The 20,440-nt window shown below is 42.8% G+C and overlaps 1 protein-coding gene across 4 annotated transcripts in view; it reads left to right on the forward strand.

Annotated features, from left to right (window-relative positions):
- ERBIN (erbb2 interacting protein) overlaps window positions 1-20,440 on the forward strand; it is a 224,618-nt gene that overhangs the window by 194,496 nt on the left and 9,682 nt on the right. Inside the window, exons 19-23 of one of the 4 annotated variants that reach the window (XM_069749531.1) lie at window positions 2,509-2,691; window positions 5,473-5,608; window positions 5,938-6,121; window positions 9,871-11,386; window positions 17,575-17,718. In XM_069749531.1, coding sequence (XP_069605632.1) covers window positions 2,509-2,691; window positions 5,473-5,608; window positions 5,938-6,121; window positions 9,871-11,386; window positions 17,575-17,718 — 2,163 coding nt within the window. The remainder of the gene's footprint in view (window positions 1-2,508; window positions 2,692-5,472; window positions 5,609-5,937; window positions 6,122-9,870; window positions 11,387-17,574; window positions 17,719-20,440) is intronic. The other 3 variants (XM_069749537.1, XM_069749549.1, XM_069749540.1) reach the window with 3 other exon arrangements.

Raw genomic sequence — 20,440 nt, forward strand, 5'->3', positions numbered from 1 at the left:
GAGTGCTGGAAACATCTTCTCCACAATGGATTAGATATGCCTTGTCATAAGGGCGAAATTGATCTCTTTTGACCTCCCTCCCTTCCCCAGTTTCAACCTTTGCGTCCACTATAGTTGTTCCCCTGACCAGAAACCTTTTTGAAGTTAACCAGCTTAGATATAAGGGGACCAAAGTCTGGTCTACATAAAAAAGGTGATCTTCTGATGGAGATGTTTAAATGGGTATTCTCAAATATGAAAGTTAGTGTACAATAAAATTATATTGTGGTACTGTGTTATCCCGAAAAAAAGTAAATAATTTTATGCCCAAAAAATATGGTTAGGCAATAAAGTTATCACTCCTAGAATAGTTTTGTCTGTTTTTGGCATTGAAGTATGTACACTGTATGAATGGGATAGGGGCTGACTTCCCAATTGCAGGGGATCTGACCACTGGGACCCCTACTGATCCCAAGTACTCACTGTAAAGAACGTTGTGTGACTGGAGCAGTTGACAACTCTTTAATTGTAAATCCAAAAGTAATGATAATCAATACTAAACACAATGAATATAGTCAAACAATGTTTTTATTTTTCTACATAGTCTCCTAACAAGTGTATACATTTAGTCCATCTTGTTTCTAAACTTAGAATTCCCTTCGAAAAAAATTCTTGATCTTGACCCTCAAAAAAATCCCCAACAGCGGTTATCACGTCGCTATTGTCGTCAAATTTCTTGCCCCGGAGGTGTTCCTTGAGCCGAGGAAAGAGAAAGAAGTCACTGGGGGATAGATCTGGTGAATAGGGGGGGTGTTCCACCAGTTCAAAGCCCGCTTCTTGAATGGTAGCCATGGCAACTGCAGCTTTGTGAGCCGGCGCATTATCTTGGTGAAACAGCACTCCAGCCTGCAGTTTGCCGCGCCTTTTCTCCTTGATAGCCTCCCACAATCTTCTTATTTGTTCTGCGTAGTAGGAGCCCGTAATAGTGGCTCCCTTCTCCAAATAGTCCACCATAATAATTCCTTCAGCGTCCCAAAAAACGGATGCCATAACCTTCCCTGCTGAGCTTGACACTTTGAATTTCTTCGGCATCGGTTCGTCGGCTCGTTTTCATGTCATCGATTGTTGTTTAGTTTCGGGATCAAAGTGGAGGATCCAGGTCTCGTCCATGGTCAAAAAACATGACAAAAATTTTTCCTTGTCTGCTTGGAACTTTTCGAGATTTGCTATTGAAATGTCAACTCGTTTCTTCTTTTGCTCGTCGGTTAACATTTTTGGCACCCAACGCGTGGAGACCTTTCTCATATGCAATTCTTTTGCAAGGATTCTTTGAATACTGCCATATGAGATCCCTGTGACCTCAGCTACATGCCTGATAGTCACTCTTCGATCTGCCAATACAACTTCTTCAACTTTTTTCACGTTTTCTTCATTGAGGGACGTGGATGGGCGTCCTTCATGATGTTCATCTTCCGTCGATGTTCTTCCTAGCTTAAATTCCATGGCCCAGCGTGCAACTGTGGAATATGGAGAAGAGTCCCCCAATGTTTCCACCAAGTCGCTGTGTATGTCTTTGGTAGTCCTTTTTTTCAAGCAGAAGTATTTGATGACCGCTCTGAGCTCGTTTTTTTCCATTTTGATGCTCACTCCTCGGCAGTTCATATTCAAATGAATGTAGCTCCCGGGAATCGTGGTCTATTTAAGTAATTTTTTTTTCCTGGACTAGTGGGTACCTAAGAGAGAAGAAAACATTTAATTTTAATTTCTGTGTGCAATAGAAATAACCGATTATCATTACTTTTGGCTATAAAGGCACAGATGATTGGCCTCGGGGAGACCAAAACATCCAACACCGCGGAGACACCATCACGTGTTTCTCAACGCAGTGATTCCAGAACACTGCCCCCATCCCTTATGGGAAATATGCAGATGCATGTAAAGAAGCTGCGGAGACACCATCACGTGTTTCTCGACGCAAGCAGTGAATAGCCAGGCCTTTCCCCGGGAAGGAACAACCACGGGAAGGGCAGCATCCTATGAAGGAAAGCGTCCTATCATTACTTTTGGATCGCCCCTCATAAAACCTCCTTATGAAAAATATAAGGCACAATAAGGTATGGTATGGCATATAGCTGGGAACTATTGTCTGGGAAAATTCACCAAGCAGCATATGTAATTTGGGTGTATACATGGTCCCTAATGGCCCATTTAGATGATACAGTAATCTTTTTAAGATTCTTAATCCAGCTTAAAAATCATTGCTTTCGGCAGCACATCTTCCTGGTTAAGCAGGAGATGTGCTGCCGATAATAGGATATGCTGTGAGCACAGAACGATTGTATTACTAATTGTTCTGTGCACATAGATTGTTCGTCGGCCTGTTTAAACAAGCGAGTATATGACCACAAGTCGGTATTGGTATAGCCAAGGGGTGTGCAAGGGATGTAACTGAAGGCAAAATAACAAGTGTTTTCACTCCTAATAATTTCATGGAATTAATATTTTCTTTTTCATTTTGGGTATACCTAGGTTATAGAACCTGTCCTAGCTAAAAGTGATGTAGAAGGAAAAGAAAATAATTCTGTGGGGAACTGCATACAAAAACCTTGCGAGCCAGAGCCTTCGGCCATCACAGGAAACTCCCAACCGACTAATCTCACCAAAAATCTCTGGAATGCAAAAACTGTGGTGAACCACGACGAGACCCATGAGGTATGTGTATCCTGACGGACCCCGATGTCACGATGAGTCTGCACTGCCATGCTCAATGATGATCAGATCCAAAATCCTGGCCTGTGTGCACCTACTGCGCCATAGATCACCATTTAGAATGTCCCTCTATCCCCCATGTTGTATATTGCTGGAGGCCATGACTGGGTAGATAACACCCAGTGCCACGTATATTGTATCCGGCAGATCAATTGGTGAGGTGACATCTTCCATTTTCTAACCAGTTTAAACGTTGTCCCTGAGTTGTTCACAGGATGATCGCTGGGCCCTGAGTCACCTACTTTTCCTATATTACTGGGGAATAATGGAGCATTTCATTACTTCTAACACAAGCTCATTGTAATGGGCTTTGCACTTGTCTTTTATCCCGACTGACTGAGCGCACAGCGCGCCCGAGGGCCACCATGTCATATTATAATGAATTCTCATCAAAGGAGGAAATCGTTGTTTTAATTCATTCTGAAAAACGGTTTTCTGTTGTTTCTTTGTAAATTCCAGCTGTTATGGATATCTTAAGTACTCTCATTACAATGCTGAGGATGTAACAATACGGGCAAAGCCAAAATGTGCCCAGGACCTCTGTGATTTCATCCAGGACTATTATTTCTTGGGATATTGTTGGTCATACACATTAAAGGGAACCTGTAATCTGCAGGCAGCATGTTATACAGCAGGGGGAGCAAAGTAGATTTAATAGTTTTGTCAGGGGCGGAAACTTGATAGCTTGGGGCCCCTGTACAAGTAATGTGTTTTTTTGCCTCCCTCCTTTTATGGCAACCAACCTATAAACCTTTCTTCTACATAGTCTCCTCTCATTTTGTATATTGCCGTCCCATATTACATAGTGCCCTGTCTTACTAAGTACAGCACCCTTACATATCGGACTCTCGTTATTTATAGCGCCATGTTCTTAATTACGGTACGTACCATCCTCTCTTGTGAGATATATAATGCAATGACGGCTGATGGAGCATGGGAAAGCTTATTTCTGATGGAGGAGGCTGATCCACTGGTGTTCTAGTCAGATGCTGCTCCACAAGTGGTCATTTTATAGAGAGGACTATGTAAGAAAGGGAGGGTGCTGTGAATAACAAAAATAATGAGAATACACCTTGTAAGGGACGAGGCTATATATGACAAAGTATAATATTTAATAATGGGACAGCACTGTATATAATAACAGAGGACGCTTCATAGTAAAGCACCGCCCCATACATAACTAGAGAGGATGATGCATAATAAGGAAAACCCCTTCCAGTAATAAGTCCCCCATACTGGGCCCCTTCCTGGAATAACGTCTCCTAACCTGGTCTCCTTCGTATAATGTCCCCCTCCTAGGATAATGTGCCCCTTTCTGGTATAATGAGCCCCATCCTGGTCCCCTTCCTGGGGCTAATGTTCCCCATCTTAGTCCGCTTCCTGTTATGATGTTGCCTATCCTGCCCCTCTTTCTGGAATATAAAGTGCCCTATCCTGGGCCCTTTCTTGGGATAATGTATCCCATTATGGTTACCTTTCCATATATAATGAGCTCCATCCTGTTCCCCTTGCAGGTATAATGTCCCAAATCCTGGAACATACGACATCCATCCCGGTATACACAGCCACATCCTGCTATAATGTGCCTTGTTTTGTAAAGCCTTAAAAATATACAATACTACTAGACTTCCCCTACCATCCCATGCTGTGCAGAGTCCTATCAGTGATTGACCGTTTTCCTTGTATAAATATACACACAGGGATGGCTGTCAGTCACAGATAGGACCGCCCACTGGACTGAAAACCCCAGACAGAGCAGAGGTTTAAATGATGAAAACACAGGTTATACCGAATCTTTTCTCACAAAATTATACATCAATCTGTTCAACGCCTCCCGCTCTATAAATCCATGAACCATACTTATCTCTTGGCTACAAGATCATTTTCAGGGTTCAGAACTGATTACAAGAACAAGGTCCCAAAGTCTTCTGTGGAAATGTATCAGGGGTGTGTATGCATGACCACCGCTCCAATCACTGTCGACGGGAGCTGCGTACACACACACACACACACACACACACACACTGACACACTCTATCACTCTATGGGCTGAACTAGATGAACTTAAAGTCTTCCTTCAACCTTAATAACTATGTTACTTCCTTAGACCCATGGAAGTGAATGAAGCAGAGGTTACGCATGCGCATTCCCAAAAGCAATCCTACATTTGTTATCTGTTGTGTTCCAAGACCCCCTTCAGCATTTTTGTGGCACATCTTCCATTGGATGAAGTCTTACGGCATGTTCTAGCTAATTGACGAGGGTCTCGGCAAATGATTAGCAAATTACGGAATATGCTAGTGATATACTGTCATGTTTTGGGCAGAAAATAACTTTAATGGGGTTGTCTATCGTAGGGAATAAAAATGTATTTTTTTCTATCAGGAAATTCTAACGTAATACAGGGGGTCCCCTTTTCAGGGTGTTCTTCTTTTGTCCAGAGTGGAAAGGAAAGATTCTCCCACTCTGGAGATTTGTCCTGTCCTGCATTACACATGAGACATTCATTTGAATGGGCCACTTGAAATTCTCAAATTCCCCTGTATTTGGGCTCTAGGAAAACAAAACCCTTACTGACAGGTCTACTGACAGATTACAGCTGACCACTGGGGGTTCAAACAAAGAGACACTTCAGTAACTACTTACTGTCTCTGGACCGTTGTAACGAGTAGGGACTGTCCTATACGTAGAACTTATTTAACGATGATCATCCCTCTAATACAGGGCAACATTTCTGTGCTGCAGGAGTCAGAAGACCTGTCTTATGATGAAGAAATGAAGATGGCAGAAATGCGGCCGCCACTTATTGAGACGTCCATGAATCAACCTAAAGTCGTAGCACTGAGCAACAACAAGAAAGGTGATAATGAGCGACGTACATGCTGCGTTTTCTGGATTTCTATCATTAAGGTGCATTTTGGCTGCGTTTTCAGGGTCCGTTTGCTGTGATCATCCCTCAGCATTACTTGGGATATACAGACCTCTGGGTCCCCATCATACTGTTGATGATTGCCATCATAAATAGATCACTTCTCATCGTCATTAGTGATTAATAATGATTTACTTGGCTTTGTTACATTTCAATCTTTCTGCTTTCCTCGTTGAATTTGGATGAAGTGCACTAATCTTCCGCCGCTGGAGTCTTGGACGTCTTCCCGAGACTAAGTGTTTTAACATATTGTGTTTCAGATGATGTTAAAGATGCAGACTCTTTGTCAGACGAAGTGACCCACAACAGTAATCAGAACAACAGCAACTGTTCCTCGCCATCCCGTATGTCTGACTCTGTCTCACTGAACACCGAGAGTAGCCATGATACTTCCTTGTGCTCTCCTGAAAAAGAGTCCGGCATTGCCATGAGCTTGAAATTAAGGTAGGTGCCTCCTGATCACATTATTGACACATTCCTCATGTTGGTCATTGTACATAAATGTTAATTGACAGGTAAATCATATTGGTTAATATTAGTGACTAGCTGAAGAGCCCGGCGTTGCCTGGGCATAGTAAATATCTGTGGTTAGTTATAGCACGTCACTTCTCTTATTTTCCCATTACGCCTCTCATTTTCCCAGTCACATCTTTAATTTTCCCCCTCACATCTCTCATTTTCTCCCTCACTCCTCTCATTCCCGCCTAACACTTGTCATTTCGACCTCACATCTGTCATTTTCCGATCACTACACTATTTTCCCTCACTCCTCTCATTTTGCACTCACACCTTTTCATTTTCACCTCACACCTCTCATTTTCACCTCAGTATATACATGTTTGTCATCTCCTGTATATAGTATATACCTGTATGTCATCTCCCCTGTATATAGTATATACCTGCTGTGTGTCATCTCCCTTGCTGTGTCTCCCTCCCACTGTCAACAAACTGTCATGTCAACTATGTAATTCCTTTATGATTTTTATGATTTAAGTTGTGCTGCTGTGATACCATAATTTCCCACGGGATCAATAAAGTGTATCGTATCGTATATAGTATATACCTGTATGTCATCTCCTCCTATATATAGTATATACCTGTATGTCATCTCCTCCTATTTATAGTATATACCTGTATGTCATCTCCTCCTGTATATAGTATATACCTGTATGTCATCTCCTTCTATATATAGTATATACCTGTATGTCATCTCCTTCTATATATAGTATATACCTGTATGTCATCTCCTCCTGTATATAGTATATACCTGTGTGTAATCTCCCCTGTATATAGTATATATCTGTGTGTCATCTCCTCCTGTATATAGTATATACCTGTATGTCATCTTCTATATATAGTATATACCTGTATGTCATCTCCTCCTGTATATAGTATGTACCTGTATGTCATCTCCTCCTTTATATAGTATATACCTGTGTGTCATCTCTCCTGTATATAGTATATATCTGTGTGTCATCTCCCCTGTATATAGTATATACCTGTGTGATCTCCTGTATTAGACCTCGTTAACACGTTATTTGCTCAGTATTTTTACCTCAGTATTTGTAAGATAAATTGGCAGCCTGATAAATCCCCAGCCAACAGGAAGCCCTCCCCCTGGCAGTATATATTAGCTCACACATACACATAATAGACAGGTCATGTGACTGACAGCTGCCGTATTTCCTATATGGTACATTTGTTGCTCTTGTAGTTTGTCTGCTTATTAATCAGATTTTTATTTTTGAAGGCTAATACCAGACTTGTTTGTGTTTTAGGGCGAGTTTCGTTTGTCAAGTTGTGTGTGTTGAGTTTTGTGTGGCGACATGCATGTAGCGACTTTTGTGAGATGAGTTTTGTGTGGCAACATGCGTGTAGCAACTTTTTGTGTGTCGAGTTGCATGTGACAGGTTAGTGTAGCAAGTTGTGTGCAGCAAGTTTTGCGCATGGCGAGTTTTGCACGTGGTGAGTTTTATGTCTGGTGCCTTTTGAGTATGTGCAAGTTTTGTGTGAGGCAACTTTTGCATGTGTTGCAAATTTTGTGCATGTGGCAATTTTTCCGCATGTGCAAGTTTTGCGTGTGGCGAGTATTCCATGAGGTGAGTTTTGCACTTGTGGCGAGTTTTGCGTGAGCCTATTTTTTGCATGTGGCGAGTTTTGCGCGTGGTGAGTTTTGAGCGGCGACTTTTGTGTTTCGACTTTTATGTGGCGAGGTTGGTGTATGTGTGGTGAAATGTGTGCTGAGGGTGGTATATGTGTTCAAGCACGTGGTAGTGTGTGGGGCATTTTGTGTGTGTGTTCATATCCCCGTGTGTGGTGAGTATCCCATGTCGGGGTCCCACCTTAGCAACTGTACGGTATATACTCTTTGGCGCCATCGCTCTCACTCTTTAAGTCCCCCTTGTTCACATCTGGCAGCTGTCAATTTGCCTCCAACACTTTTCCTTTCACTTTTCCCCATTATGTAGATAGGGGCAAAATTGTTTGGTGAATTGGAAAGCGCGGGGTTAAAATTTCACCTCACAACGTAGCCTATGACGCTCTCAGGGTCCAGACGTGTGACTGTGCAAAATTTTGTTTCTGTAGCTGCGACGCCTCCAACACTTTTCCTTTCACTTTTTTCCCCATTATGTAGATAGGGGCAAAATTGTTTGGTGAATTGGAAAGTGCGGGGTTAAAATTTCACCTCACAACGTAGCCTATGACGCTCTCTGGGTCCAGACGTGTGACTGTGCAAAATTTTGTTGCTGTAGCTGTGACGCTTCCAACACTTTTCCTTTCACTTTTTTCCCCATTATGTAGATAGGGGCAAAATTGTTTGGTGAATTGGAACGCGCGGGGTTAAAATTTCGCCTCACAATATAGCCTATGACGCTCTCGGGGTCCAGACGTGTGACTGTGCAAAATTTTGTGGCTGTAGCTGCGACGCTGCAGATGCCAATCCCGGACATACACACACACATACACACACACACATACACACATTCAGCTTTATATAGTAGATGAGCGAACATGCTCTAAAAATATGTTCGATTCCCCGCGACTTTTGGATGTCTACAAAGTCCACACAGAATTCATTGTGCCCATGTATAGCTATCTGCTCCCTTGTCATCGGAAAGGGTCACAGCTAGCTATGAGTATAACCATACCACCAAAAACAGGAAAACAAATAGGTGAAGTTCTGTTGGAGACCGGGCATCTCTCCCACACAATACTTAACAGTATACGTCATAGCATGGAACCATTACATGAAAAGGAGTAGAAAGAACAAGGAAAGATGCATCTCGCCATCTTGTTTGATATATTCCAGTCAAATGTTTTTTCCACTTTGTCTCAATATTCCTGACTCTCTAGTAAGGGGTGATCCACTGAAGGGCAGCGTATGAGTCCAGTGTCTGGAAACCTCAGCAATTCTGAGATTGAAGGATTGATTTCCCATCATGGTCATGTGACTTTTTCTCTGCACAATTTATAACCACACAGTTATGCACTGATCTGTAGGTCCCATTCTAGTAAATCAGTTCTGAAGACCCCTTTATTCAGTTAATCATTGGGAGTGTACCCCTCCCATGATACAATGATGCATTGGCACCTCATTGCTCATCCCTATATCTCCTTGCTTATCCTTAGATCTTCTCTACTACTTTGTGGTTCTTCAATGGACCTTATCTTTTGAAAACATCATATGTCCAAGCAGTGGCTACTAAAGGTGACCCATTACTCAAATTCTGGGCGGCGTGATCCAATCTTGTACCATACACATGATACTTATTTCAGTGCAGTCCAGAGGAGAGGCCGGTATTCGATAAATCCTCCGGTTCAGAGACTTATTCTTATAATGGTGGACATGGCTTTCTCTATGCCTTTTCACTAAACTTACCTAGTGTAAAATGTTTATTGTTGGGTGCTGGTTGAATCAACTTATACTTAGTATTACTTTCCCCTTTTCCCCTGTTCTTGGGTCATGAATGAGAAGGTGATTTCTGCTTCTTGGTCTATTTTGATCTTACATGACAACTTGCTGATTGTTTCAGACACAAAGTGAGAAAAGTAATCCTTCAATAATACGCAATGTGTCAGACATTGTTGTACTTTGTTGATGTATATTTATTGCCATTCTGGTTGCATTTCACACTTTGACAATCGTCAGTCATCTTTGAGTCCTCTCATTGGTTTATTTTTCGTTTTTGTAGACAAGAAGATGAAAACTTAAACAATATTTTACATAATGGAAGCAAATTAAATGCTGTTGATGAGCGAGAGATATCCGAGATTCCATCACCGAACAGTGAAGAGGATCTAGTCCAAGAGCAAAGACTACACATCACCAGTGACTTGGCACAAAATCTGAACCAGATGAACATTAACAATAACCTGACAACCGAAGATGGCCTGTTCTCCGACACCCTGGAGCGGTCGTTGATTTCACAAGAAGTTCTATCGGGAAAGGGATTTACAAACAACAATGAGAAACGGGAGACTGAAGTGTTGGAGAATAGAAAAACATACCCAGATTTATGCGCAATTAACAAAGTTAATGGTCATTCCCAAGATGAAGATCTGTCTCCAGATATGAGTGACCCAGTGAGGAGCGCATCCGAGGATTCAGTGCCTTCATTTGATATGTGTGTTTCAAAAAGTACCGATGATTTGTCACCCCAACTCGGAGATTCAATGAGCTCTGTTGTGAAATCACACAGTATAACTAACATTGAGACCGGTGGGCTGAGGATCTATGACATCCTCGGTGACGGTGGCTCGCCACTGCCGTCCTACATTGGCAAATCTGCAGCAGCAGGTGCTGATGGTCAAAATATTGTTAGGAGCAAGTCGGCCACTCTTCTGTATGATCAGCCATTGCAGGTTTTCAGCGGTTCGTCTTCCTCTTCGGATTTGGTATCTTCTGGAAAAAAAACAGTTTTCAAATTTGACTCCAACCACAACCCTGAGGGGGCATACACAATGAGAGCCCCTGGAGCATCTCAGATGTCCGCTGTGCCTCAGTATAATGTTCAGTATAGTTCTAGTAGTGCTACAGCCAAGGACAATCTGTGGCCTCAGAAACAGAGCACTCCCGTGGACCAAGGAAGTGTACCACCTCCACGTTACCATATGTCCGAAAGCATGGAGAGTCCCAGCTATGCCAAACACCCTGCAAACATGAATTTCTCTAATCATAATAATGTACGGTCAAGTAACATGCACAGTGTGCCTCAAAAAATGGGACCAAGGCATGTAGAAGCATGGGCCATGTCCCCAAATGACCGAGTCCTGCAAGGAGCTGGTCGTAACACTCTTCAAAGACAAGGCAGTGTCTCCTCCAATGCTTCTATGACTGTGGCTGATTCAGGACCTATCAGGAGAGTTGTTGTACCAGATGGGGACTATATGACCTATAGAGAATTACATTCAGTAGGAAGGCATACACACATGATGGCAGGTCCACAGAGACCCATGTCAGCTAGGACATACAGCATCGATGGCCCTAACGTTCCAAGACCGCAAAGTGCACGTCCTTCCATTAATGATATTCCCGAGAGAACAATGTCAGTTAGTGATTTTAACTACTCTCGGACTAGTCCTTCAAAAAAGCCAAATGCAAGGGTTAATTCTGAGCATTCTTTACTGGACCCACAAGGCAGGAATAAAGTCCCTCATGACTGGCGGGAACAGGTCTTACGGCACATAGAGGCAAAAAAACTTGAAAAGGTAAGAAAAAAATCATGCTTAGTATTATGTACCATGTATTCGGATCCTACTGCGATGCATTCAACGAAGCATGGTCTAATAGTATATGCAGCAAAGTAAGATGTGAGACATAATCTTTATATCACAGTGCTATCAATTTTATTTTATTGTTTCACTTCACATTCTATTCTTTCCTGCTTGAAATATTTGGTGGTGTTTGCCTTCTCATCCTGGAAAGTTGGAGGTCATGTTATCCAATAATTTTATTGGTTTTTGAAGAATCTGAACACATGGAGGAGCATTTTCAATTTAATTGCATATATTTTTAGCTAATAATTATGTTTGCAATTAGGTTTTCTTAAAAACCTAGCACCTTTTGCCTTTTATAGTCTCAGAATTTCTATGTTGCACTCTCTATTGTTGGCTGTTGCATGAGTTATCGGAGACTCCATCGGTGATCTCGTTCTGGTGGGAGACTTTATAACTATTATCCTCTGTCTTCTGAGGTCAAGTCACCTTTCAGGTGGTCATAAATCAGCTCCAAGACACTCGTAACAACAAAGATGAGAATTGTAAATTCTCCTGTCAGATGGAACCTGACAGCAGATACTTGCTGACATGGGCAATGTTGGACTGGGTTGGCAAAGGCCCACCAATAATATTGACTCTTAAGGTCCGCTGTTCAGCCACATCCAAAAATAACTTGACCCTAGTACCCAAATTTACTTTTGCTTATATGAAAAATTAATTTGGCTAGTTTGCCTACTGAATGATTAGATAATAGATTTTTCTGTAAATAGGGGCCCACCGGTGGATTCTCCTGTTCCCCTGTGGGCCAGTCCGAGCTTGGTAGCATGTATCAGACACTGGCTGTATGATTTCAGACATGTATGTTTGACCCTGAAACACAGAGGAAGACATGGACAAGAAAAACAAGGACTTTAAAAGCCTCCGAAGACCGTGTAGCACAAGTGACTAGTTGGAAAGGCAGATCCCTCGTGGCTTCTCCCCGCCTGCTTTCCCTGAGTGACAGGTCTGTCCATCATGTGAGTATAGGCAGAGACCTGTGAGTCAGTAGGCAGGGAGAAGCCGCAGGTGAGCTATCTGACCAGTCTCACAGGCACCTCGGTCCCCGGTGACTTTTGCATAATGTTTTTCTTTGACTCTCTGCAGCATTTCTGAGCACAACACACATGACTGCATGGATCGGGCAGCGTGTATCAGCTGTCAGGTTCCTTGTAAGTCATTCTGCAGCCATCAATAAACTGTACAACACCGAGGCTCTAACGTTGTAGATCTGTGTTTTCATGGTAAGAAAATGTCCAGTTTCCAGTGTGAGGAATCTGTAAGCCGATCCCATGGATTCTCTATGAATGTGATGTAGGGAACGTCGAAAATGATTGTTAACTGCAAGAATACCTGAGTGAGGTTTGTGGTGTTTTGAGATTTGGAGGAGGATTTGGAAAGTTTCGGCTTAGTTTTGATTCCGTTTCTGCTCAAAAAACTCCTTGACAAACGCTGTGTGCACACAGCCACACTTGGCCTTAAAGAGCTGGAAGGCTGCCGAGATGAATTACTTAATGGGGTCGTCCAGGATTAGAATAACTGAGAGCAGCGGGAATAAAATAAAAGCACAAACTGGTCACGTTGGACCTAAAGACCTTTATAAAGTTGCTCTAAAAAGGCCCTGTCAACTCAAATTTCTTGAATGGAGCTGTGCAGCGGGGTTTAACTATAGTGGTGGAGGTCTCGCAGTCGCACCCACAAAACCATGAAAGGTCCCTTTGAACCGTATGAGAAGAACAGTATTATTGAAGTTCCCAATTGGAGATTTTGCATTGAGGCTATGTGCCCACGTTGCACATTTTAAGCGTTTTTGCTGCATTTTTCCGCTGCAGAAACGCTTAAAAACGCTTACATAAAGCATTCCATTATTTTTCCACAATTGTTGTGCCCATGCTGCGTTTTTTTCCTCAGCTGAAAAGCATCGCGAAAAGAAACGCAGCATGTTCATTTTGTGGAAAATCTGCGTTTTGGCCGCTATAGAATTGCATTTGGACACATGAAAAAAAAAAAAAAAAACGCATGAAAACCACGAAGAAAAACGCAAGCGGATTTCCTGGCAAGGGAGTCCGGTTTTTATGCGGAAAATCTGCAATGTGGGCACATAGCCTGAGGCCCACACTTCAGGTTATGCTGCAATACCAGACGCAACCCATACATGCGGGGGGCACTGTTTCTTTAGAAGACCCTTTTTTTTTTTTTTGAGTGACCTTAGACGTGATATTGTCTTCGTTCATGACGTCTGATGTTAAAGGGTGGCGTTCTCCCGCTGCAGAACTTCATTGGCGCTGTGTAGTCCTGTACTGGTAATTGTCGGCTTTGTTTCAGTCCCAGGTCTATTATTTTTCATGTGTTCTCGTGCCAAAATCTGTTTGTTGCCAGAGGCAGCGCCAGCCGTCCTCCAGTGAATAATGTGAGGTTAATGCTGCGTGAAAGTACAAACCGGGGATGAGTGGCAGCAAAAATGTCATTTTCTTTATGTCTCTGGATTCTCCTTGGAGGGTTTAAAACATTATTAATTGCAGCAGATTACTCCGGGGGGGTTTACGATCTATCTGCTCTCGTTGGGTCCTGTCTAGGCGTTCAGCATTATATGCTTGTCTTTATTGTGCAGATTTTAGCTACCTGAGCTTATAAGGCATGCTGGTTCCTGTTGTTCACTTGCCACAGGTGATACTCCTCTTATTAGCCCACCCTGACCTGTTGCGCTACTTTTTCTAGTGTAATACCTGAAGAAGAAATGACTATTTGGTACCAATTATTTTGGCTGCGCAATGGTCTGTGGAAATAGAAGGTTTTTTTTATCTGTGTGAAATTCAACTTTATTTTTTTATAATGAATTGATTTTTCTTAGAGCAGGAATTTTTGATCGATATCTCTGACCGCTGGAGGCGCGTGCACGTGCGCTACTGCCCCCTAGTGGAAGCTTTCAAGAACCAAATCAATCACATTTGTATCATCATGACTGTACCAGAGACTTGGAAATTACAAAAGTATTGGATCGTTTCATGGTTTCCGTTAAAGGGGTTTTCCGCTTTCAGAAATTCCTTGTTCCATTTGTTTACCCAAAAAATAAAAAAATGCCTTACTCGCCCTCCTTTGTCCCAAAACGCAGTCTCGGCTGTTTTTACTTCTGGTGTCTGTCATTGTCATATCGACAGCACTGCAGCTAATCAGCGAGCTAAGCGGCTCTGCCCAATTTGATAGCACAGTCTGCTGAGTCCTCTGATTGGCTGCAGTGCTGTTGACATGATGTCAACGCTGCAGACAATAATAGCCCCCGGGAGCAGTGATGGGGACTTTGCACTGATTCCGAGGAGGGTGAGTAAAGCGCATTTTTTTTTTTTTAAAAGAAAAAATATAAAAAAAAGTCTGTTGTATAGTTCAGTTTGGATATTCTGATTCTGTTCCATTTTGAGGACCAAACTGAATTATTGTAAAAAATGGATCGATTTTATAACTGGTGCAAACAGAAGTAGATGTGCCCACTGATTATTACAGGGATTCTCTTTTTTCGTGGTCCATGTAGGTTTTATTTTTTTCCTCCAAAGTTTTTGTGCCATTTTGGCTACTAGGAGAACGGGCCTGTAGCTTTTCCCAAGATTGCTCTAGACGAACAAGCCTTTCTCTGGCTTCATAAATCGTCAATTGGCGGTCAGGCTGGCTACTGCGATCCGACGGGCTGTTTGTCAAACTTGTAAATCGACTTTTGCAAGATAATTTTCTTATTTTGTTGATTTGTTCAGAACAATATAAACGGTTCATGTATTATTTTTCATTTTCGCACAGACTTTGGTGAGATCCAGGTGTTACAATGTTTTGGGCTGTGGAGAAGAAAAAATCTAGGATGCCCCACTGCAAAGTTAAATAATGTATGAGAGCACTGCCAGTGAGGTGTTCACATGTTAAAGTTGTCTGATCAAGGATTTTTAAAGGCTCAGAATAAAATTAAAAACAAAACAAAGAGCAACATTTTCCTTCACTGGTCCGCCACCATTCCCATTCCATCGTGAGCTCTCCTCTGGTTTCTGCTTCCTGGTCCCTCTCGAAATGCAGGAATCACCTCTTAACCAATCACTGGTTGAGTTTCATGACTACTTCAGCCAATTATTGGCTGAGTGGGCTTTAGCCACCAGTTATTGGCTGAGTGAGCTTTAGCCACCAGTTATTGGCCGAGTGGGCTTTAGCCACCAGTTATTGGCCGAGTGGGCTTTAGCCACCAGCTAGTGGCCGAGTGGGCTTTAGCCGCCATTTATTGGCCGAGTGGGCTTTAACCTCGTTATTGGCCGAGTGGGCTTTAGCCACCAGTTATTGGCCGAGTGGGCTTTAGCCACCAGCTAGTGGCCGAGTGGGCTTTAGCCGCCATTTATTGGCCGAGTGGGCTTTAACCTCGTTATTGGCCGAGTGGGCTTTAGCCACCAGTTAGTGGCCGAGTGGGCTTTAGCCGCCAGTTATTGGCTGAGTAAGCTTTAGCCGCCAGTTATTGGCCGAGGGGGGCTTTGGCCACCAGTTATTGGCCGAGGGGGGCTTTGGCCGCCAGTTATTGGCTGAGGGGGGCTTTGGCCGCCAGTTATTGGCTGAGGGGGCTTTGGCCGCCAGTTATTGGCTGAGGGGGCTTTGGCCGCCAGTTATTGGCTGAGGGGGCTTTGGCTGCCAGTTATTGGCTGAGGGGGCTTTGGCCGCCAGTTATTGGCCGAGGGGGCTTTGGCCGCCAGTTATTGGCCGAGTGGGCTTTAACGTCCAGTTATTGGCCGAGGGGGGCTTTGGCCACCAGTTATTGGCCGAGGGGGGCTTTGGCCACCAGTTATTGACCGAGGGGGGCTTTGGCCACCAGTTATTGGCTGAGGGGGGCTTTAGCCACCATTTCTAGTGTGTTGAGTTGGGACCGGTAAGTAGAGACCAGCGTGGAGTACGGACAAGTGTCGGAGCAGGAACATCGCAAAGTCTGTTGGAGGTAAATATTGCTGTTTTTTTTTCCACCCATCATTTGAAGAAAATAAAAATTGATCGGCTGGGCAGCACCTTTAAAAGGATTATCCATATGTTTGATATTGATTACCCGCTCCTTACCTGCTATTTATTTGCACAGGAAAGGTCATCACTATAACAGTAGTGGACAAATACTTCTTTGAGGTTTTTGATGCAGATTACTTGCCTAAAACAATTATCACAGTTACCAATATTTTACATCCATTGTAAATGAACAGGGCATTTTAGACTCCGTTCACATGCAGCAGTAGCGAGATGAAGAAACATGGACATGGTCATACTTGTAGTGGATTTTGGACGAAAGACCATGGAATATTCCCACACAAATTAGCCTCATTGATTGGGACTTATTCCCGTGTACACATCCGCGGGAGAAATCCATGTGTCATCCTTCGTTATTGATTAGTGTTAATGCAGACCTGTCACTTGCCATAAATATGTATTTTTTACCCGCCGTCAATACCTCTGTTCCCCTGAATCTGTGATTGTTTTTCTTTGGCTTGTGCGCCTCTCCATTCCTGAGATATGGCCCTCTCCTCCTTGTGTATACAGTAAATCTAGCCTTGTTATCCAAGAAGGTGTGGTCTTTAATTCTTCTCTATAGGAGTCTGCTTGACGACCACACCTTCTTGGCTAAAAAGATGAGCCTTGGATGAAAGGAAGAGAAAGTCATATCTGAGGAATAGAGAGACGAAGGAAGACCCGAAAAACAATGCCAAATTTGAGAGAACCGCGGTATTTAAACCAGGTACAAAAAAGGTATATATTTATGGCTTATTTAAGAGTATACCAGCAACTGATTCCAGTAGAAAGCAGAATTTTGATTTCAGCTCTGCACTAATCTGTAGAAAGGTATAGGAAAAGTCAACTTGCTCAAATTTGATGGTAAAATTAGTCGTACATCATAAGAAGGTGTGCCCTGTGGTGCCACAATATAGATGCCCAGGTTGTACCGCTATATGATGCCGGAGATCGGGCACACACTCTATACCTGTAGCAATGGCTATGTGGTCTGCACGTTCTCCTCCTGGGCTCCAGCCATTCCTTGCACGGCTCTATGTTTGTACCGTACGTGCATGAACTGTGTGAATAACCCATTGAGTTGTATATGCATGCTTTACTAATCTGTGATGTTACATCTGTCCTTCTTTATTCAGAGCATGCTGTCACGGTCCTTTAATTCCACTTACACGGCAGCTAGCAGCTCTCTGTATGGCAGCTCTAGAGATCTGCATGGCAGCCAGGGCAGTGTTGCCATGAGTGTAGCTGACAGAAGAGGTTCTGGTGTTCACATACTTCGTGTGAGTACTTCGAGTAGTTGTTTTAGGACGATGGTAATCCGACAATACCGGCATGCTGGGTGTAGTCCTTTATATGATTATTAAAAATTGCCATAAATCAATAGGGTAATTCAATGAAAAAAAATAAATGTATGTATGAAAAATGCAATAAAAAAAATCATAATAAAGTCTAACAATGAACCAACATCAATAATCTCCTTGGAAATGGATACATTTGCATCAAGCTGTTTTTAGTGGCGCCTGACTGGCAAGGAGTCACCGAGACATAGACCCGCAATCAGGACTGCCCAAGATTGCGGCTCAAGCAAATTTGGGCACAATGCATTTCCGCCCTTGTTCTTGAGCCTTCTGCGGCCGGGCAGAGCTTCTGATTTGGAGGCAGACCTTAAGGGCCCACGCACACGTCAGACCCGCTGAATCCATCTAAAATCTAATCCTCAACATCAGATCAGACCGGCTCTGCCGTTTTTCTTGGAGCCATGATTATCATAGAAGTGTGAATAGACGTTTGACGCTTTATGGGTCCAAGTGCCGCCCCATAACAATTCGAACAGCACTCTGACACTACACACAAATGTGTGACTGCACCCTACGGGTATGTTCAGCACACCGTTTTTTACATTCGTCTTTTGGCGACGGTTCCCATTAATTTGAATGGGAAAACATGGATATAGTTCTCGTGTTGCATTTTTTAAAATGTGTAGAAAAAAATAGTGTCTTATCAATTCTTTGGCATATTTTCTGCTCAAAGAATGTGGTGCAGTTTTTGGACAAGTTTTTGCTTCGGAAATGCATCAAAAACCAAACCATATTGTTACACCCCATATTTATATTAAAGGGGTTGTCCGGGACTTTAATGTCGATTTAACATTCAGCCAGAAAAATGAGGATTATTCAAGGGGGTTGTCCGGGACTTAAACATTGATGGTCTATCCGTAATATAGGTCATCAATGTGTGATTGGCGGGCATGAGACATCGGCACCCCTGACGATCAGCTGTTCCCGGTGTCGGCTGGAACTGCTCAGTTGTGGAGCAGCACAGCAATGAAAGAAATAATGGCCACAGACGGGCGCCCAGCTGCAGCCACTACTTAGTCCTGAACATTTTTAGCCAAAACCGGGAACAGCTAATTGTCAGGGATGCCAGGTTTTTCATGCCCACTGATCAGACATTGATGACCTATCCTAAGAATAGGCCATCAATGTTAAAGTCCCGGATATCCCCTTTAAAATACTCATCAAAAAGCACATGTGCCCAAAACATGCCAGTCTTTATAAAACCACACCAAAAACTCCATGTTTTTGTTTTTTTAAAACATGGATTTTTCTGGCTGAAGAATCTACATAAAAAGCCTGTCAGGTTCATGAAGCCTCAGAAACCACCCCTCATACAATTTAGAACATGAATTAGGTTCCCAATAATGTCAGAGACACTAGTGTAATTAGCCGAAAATGAAACTTTTAGGGTATGTGCACACGTAGAATGATCCTCTGCGGATTTTTCCTCAGCGGATTTGATAAATCCGCAGGGCAAAAACTGTGCATTTTTCCTGCGGATTTATTGCGGATTTTGTGCAGATTTCACTGCGGTTTTACACCTGCAGTTTTCTATTATGGAGCAGGTGTAAAACCGCTGCGGATTCCGCACAAAGAATTGACATGCTGCGGAATGTAAACCGCTGTGTTTCCACGCGTTTCTTTCCGCAGCATGTGCACTGCGGATTGCGTTTCCCATAAGTTTACATTGTACTGTAAACGCATGGGAAACCGCTGCGGATCTGCAGCAAAATTTGCAGCTTGTGAACATAGCCTTAATGTCATCCTCGGCGTGTGCAATTAAACCATCCTAAGATCTGTCAACAGCAATTTTCTGTCTGTGACGAGCCGATCAAGTTCGATAATCGTCACTGTGTATGTGAAAAAAACCTACGAACTGGTTCTCTTATATTCTGCCATGACTGAAGGAAAATTTATTTGTTCAGAAAATTTGAAGGAAATTATAAATGAGCCGAGTATATAAAAATCCCCATAAATTCATCATAAAGGACTCAAGAGACTCAAGGACCGAAGGAAACCCCTAATTACAGTAGTATGCAAATGTACAAATGAGGCAATGGCACCCTAAAGGCCATTTCCTTCTTCTTGTTTCCACGCTATTAGCAATACAAATCTTATAATGGACCACTGAGGATTTACCCATTTCTGCTCCCTACCCCCCGACATTCCCTTCACGTGTTATTCCTCTGTGTTATTATGTGAATCCTTTGTGTTGTTCCTCCGCCATCTACCTTGGGGCACATAGGGAGGATGCATTGGCTATGCTTTACTTATTTCTGTAGACAAGACCTGAAGTTTAACAGAATGTCTAGTTTCATGCAAATAAAGCATAGAGGTTCACTAATTTTGATAATCCCTACTTCCAAAGAGTCCTTTGACCAGACACTGATCACAGTGTCTTTTATTACTGGGACTCCCAGCAATCGTCGAGAAAACCAGCAGTAAGTGTTCAATATTTCTGTAGCGCCCCCACAGGGGAAATTGGGCATTATATAGCATCAATTCAAGTCAGTGTCTTGTGTAATATAGGACTTGTAACCCATTTTATGAAGGACCTGTCATTGAGTCAAGAGGGGACAGTTTTTGCTCTTATTTTGTTCCCACTGCTTCCCTGATTTAATTTGTTTTTTTTGTTTGTTTTTTCATATCCACCATATAATTCTAG

Source organism: Ranitomeya imitator, chromosome 1 (assembly GCF_032444005.1).
Source record: "Ranitomeya imitator isolate aRanImi1 chromosome 1, aRanImi1.pri, whole genome shotgun sequence".
Lineage (NCBI taxonomy): Eukaryota > Metazoa > Chordata > Amphibia > Anura > Dendrobatidae > Ranitomeya > Ranitomeya imitator.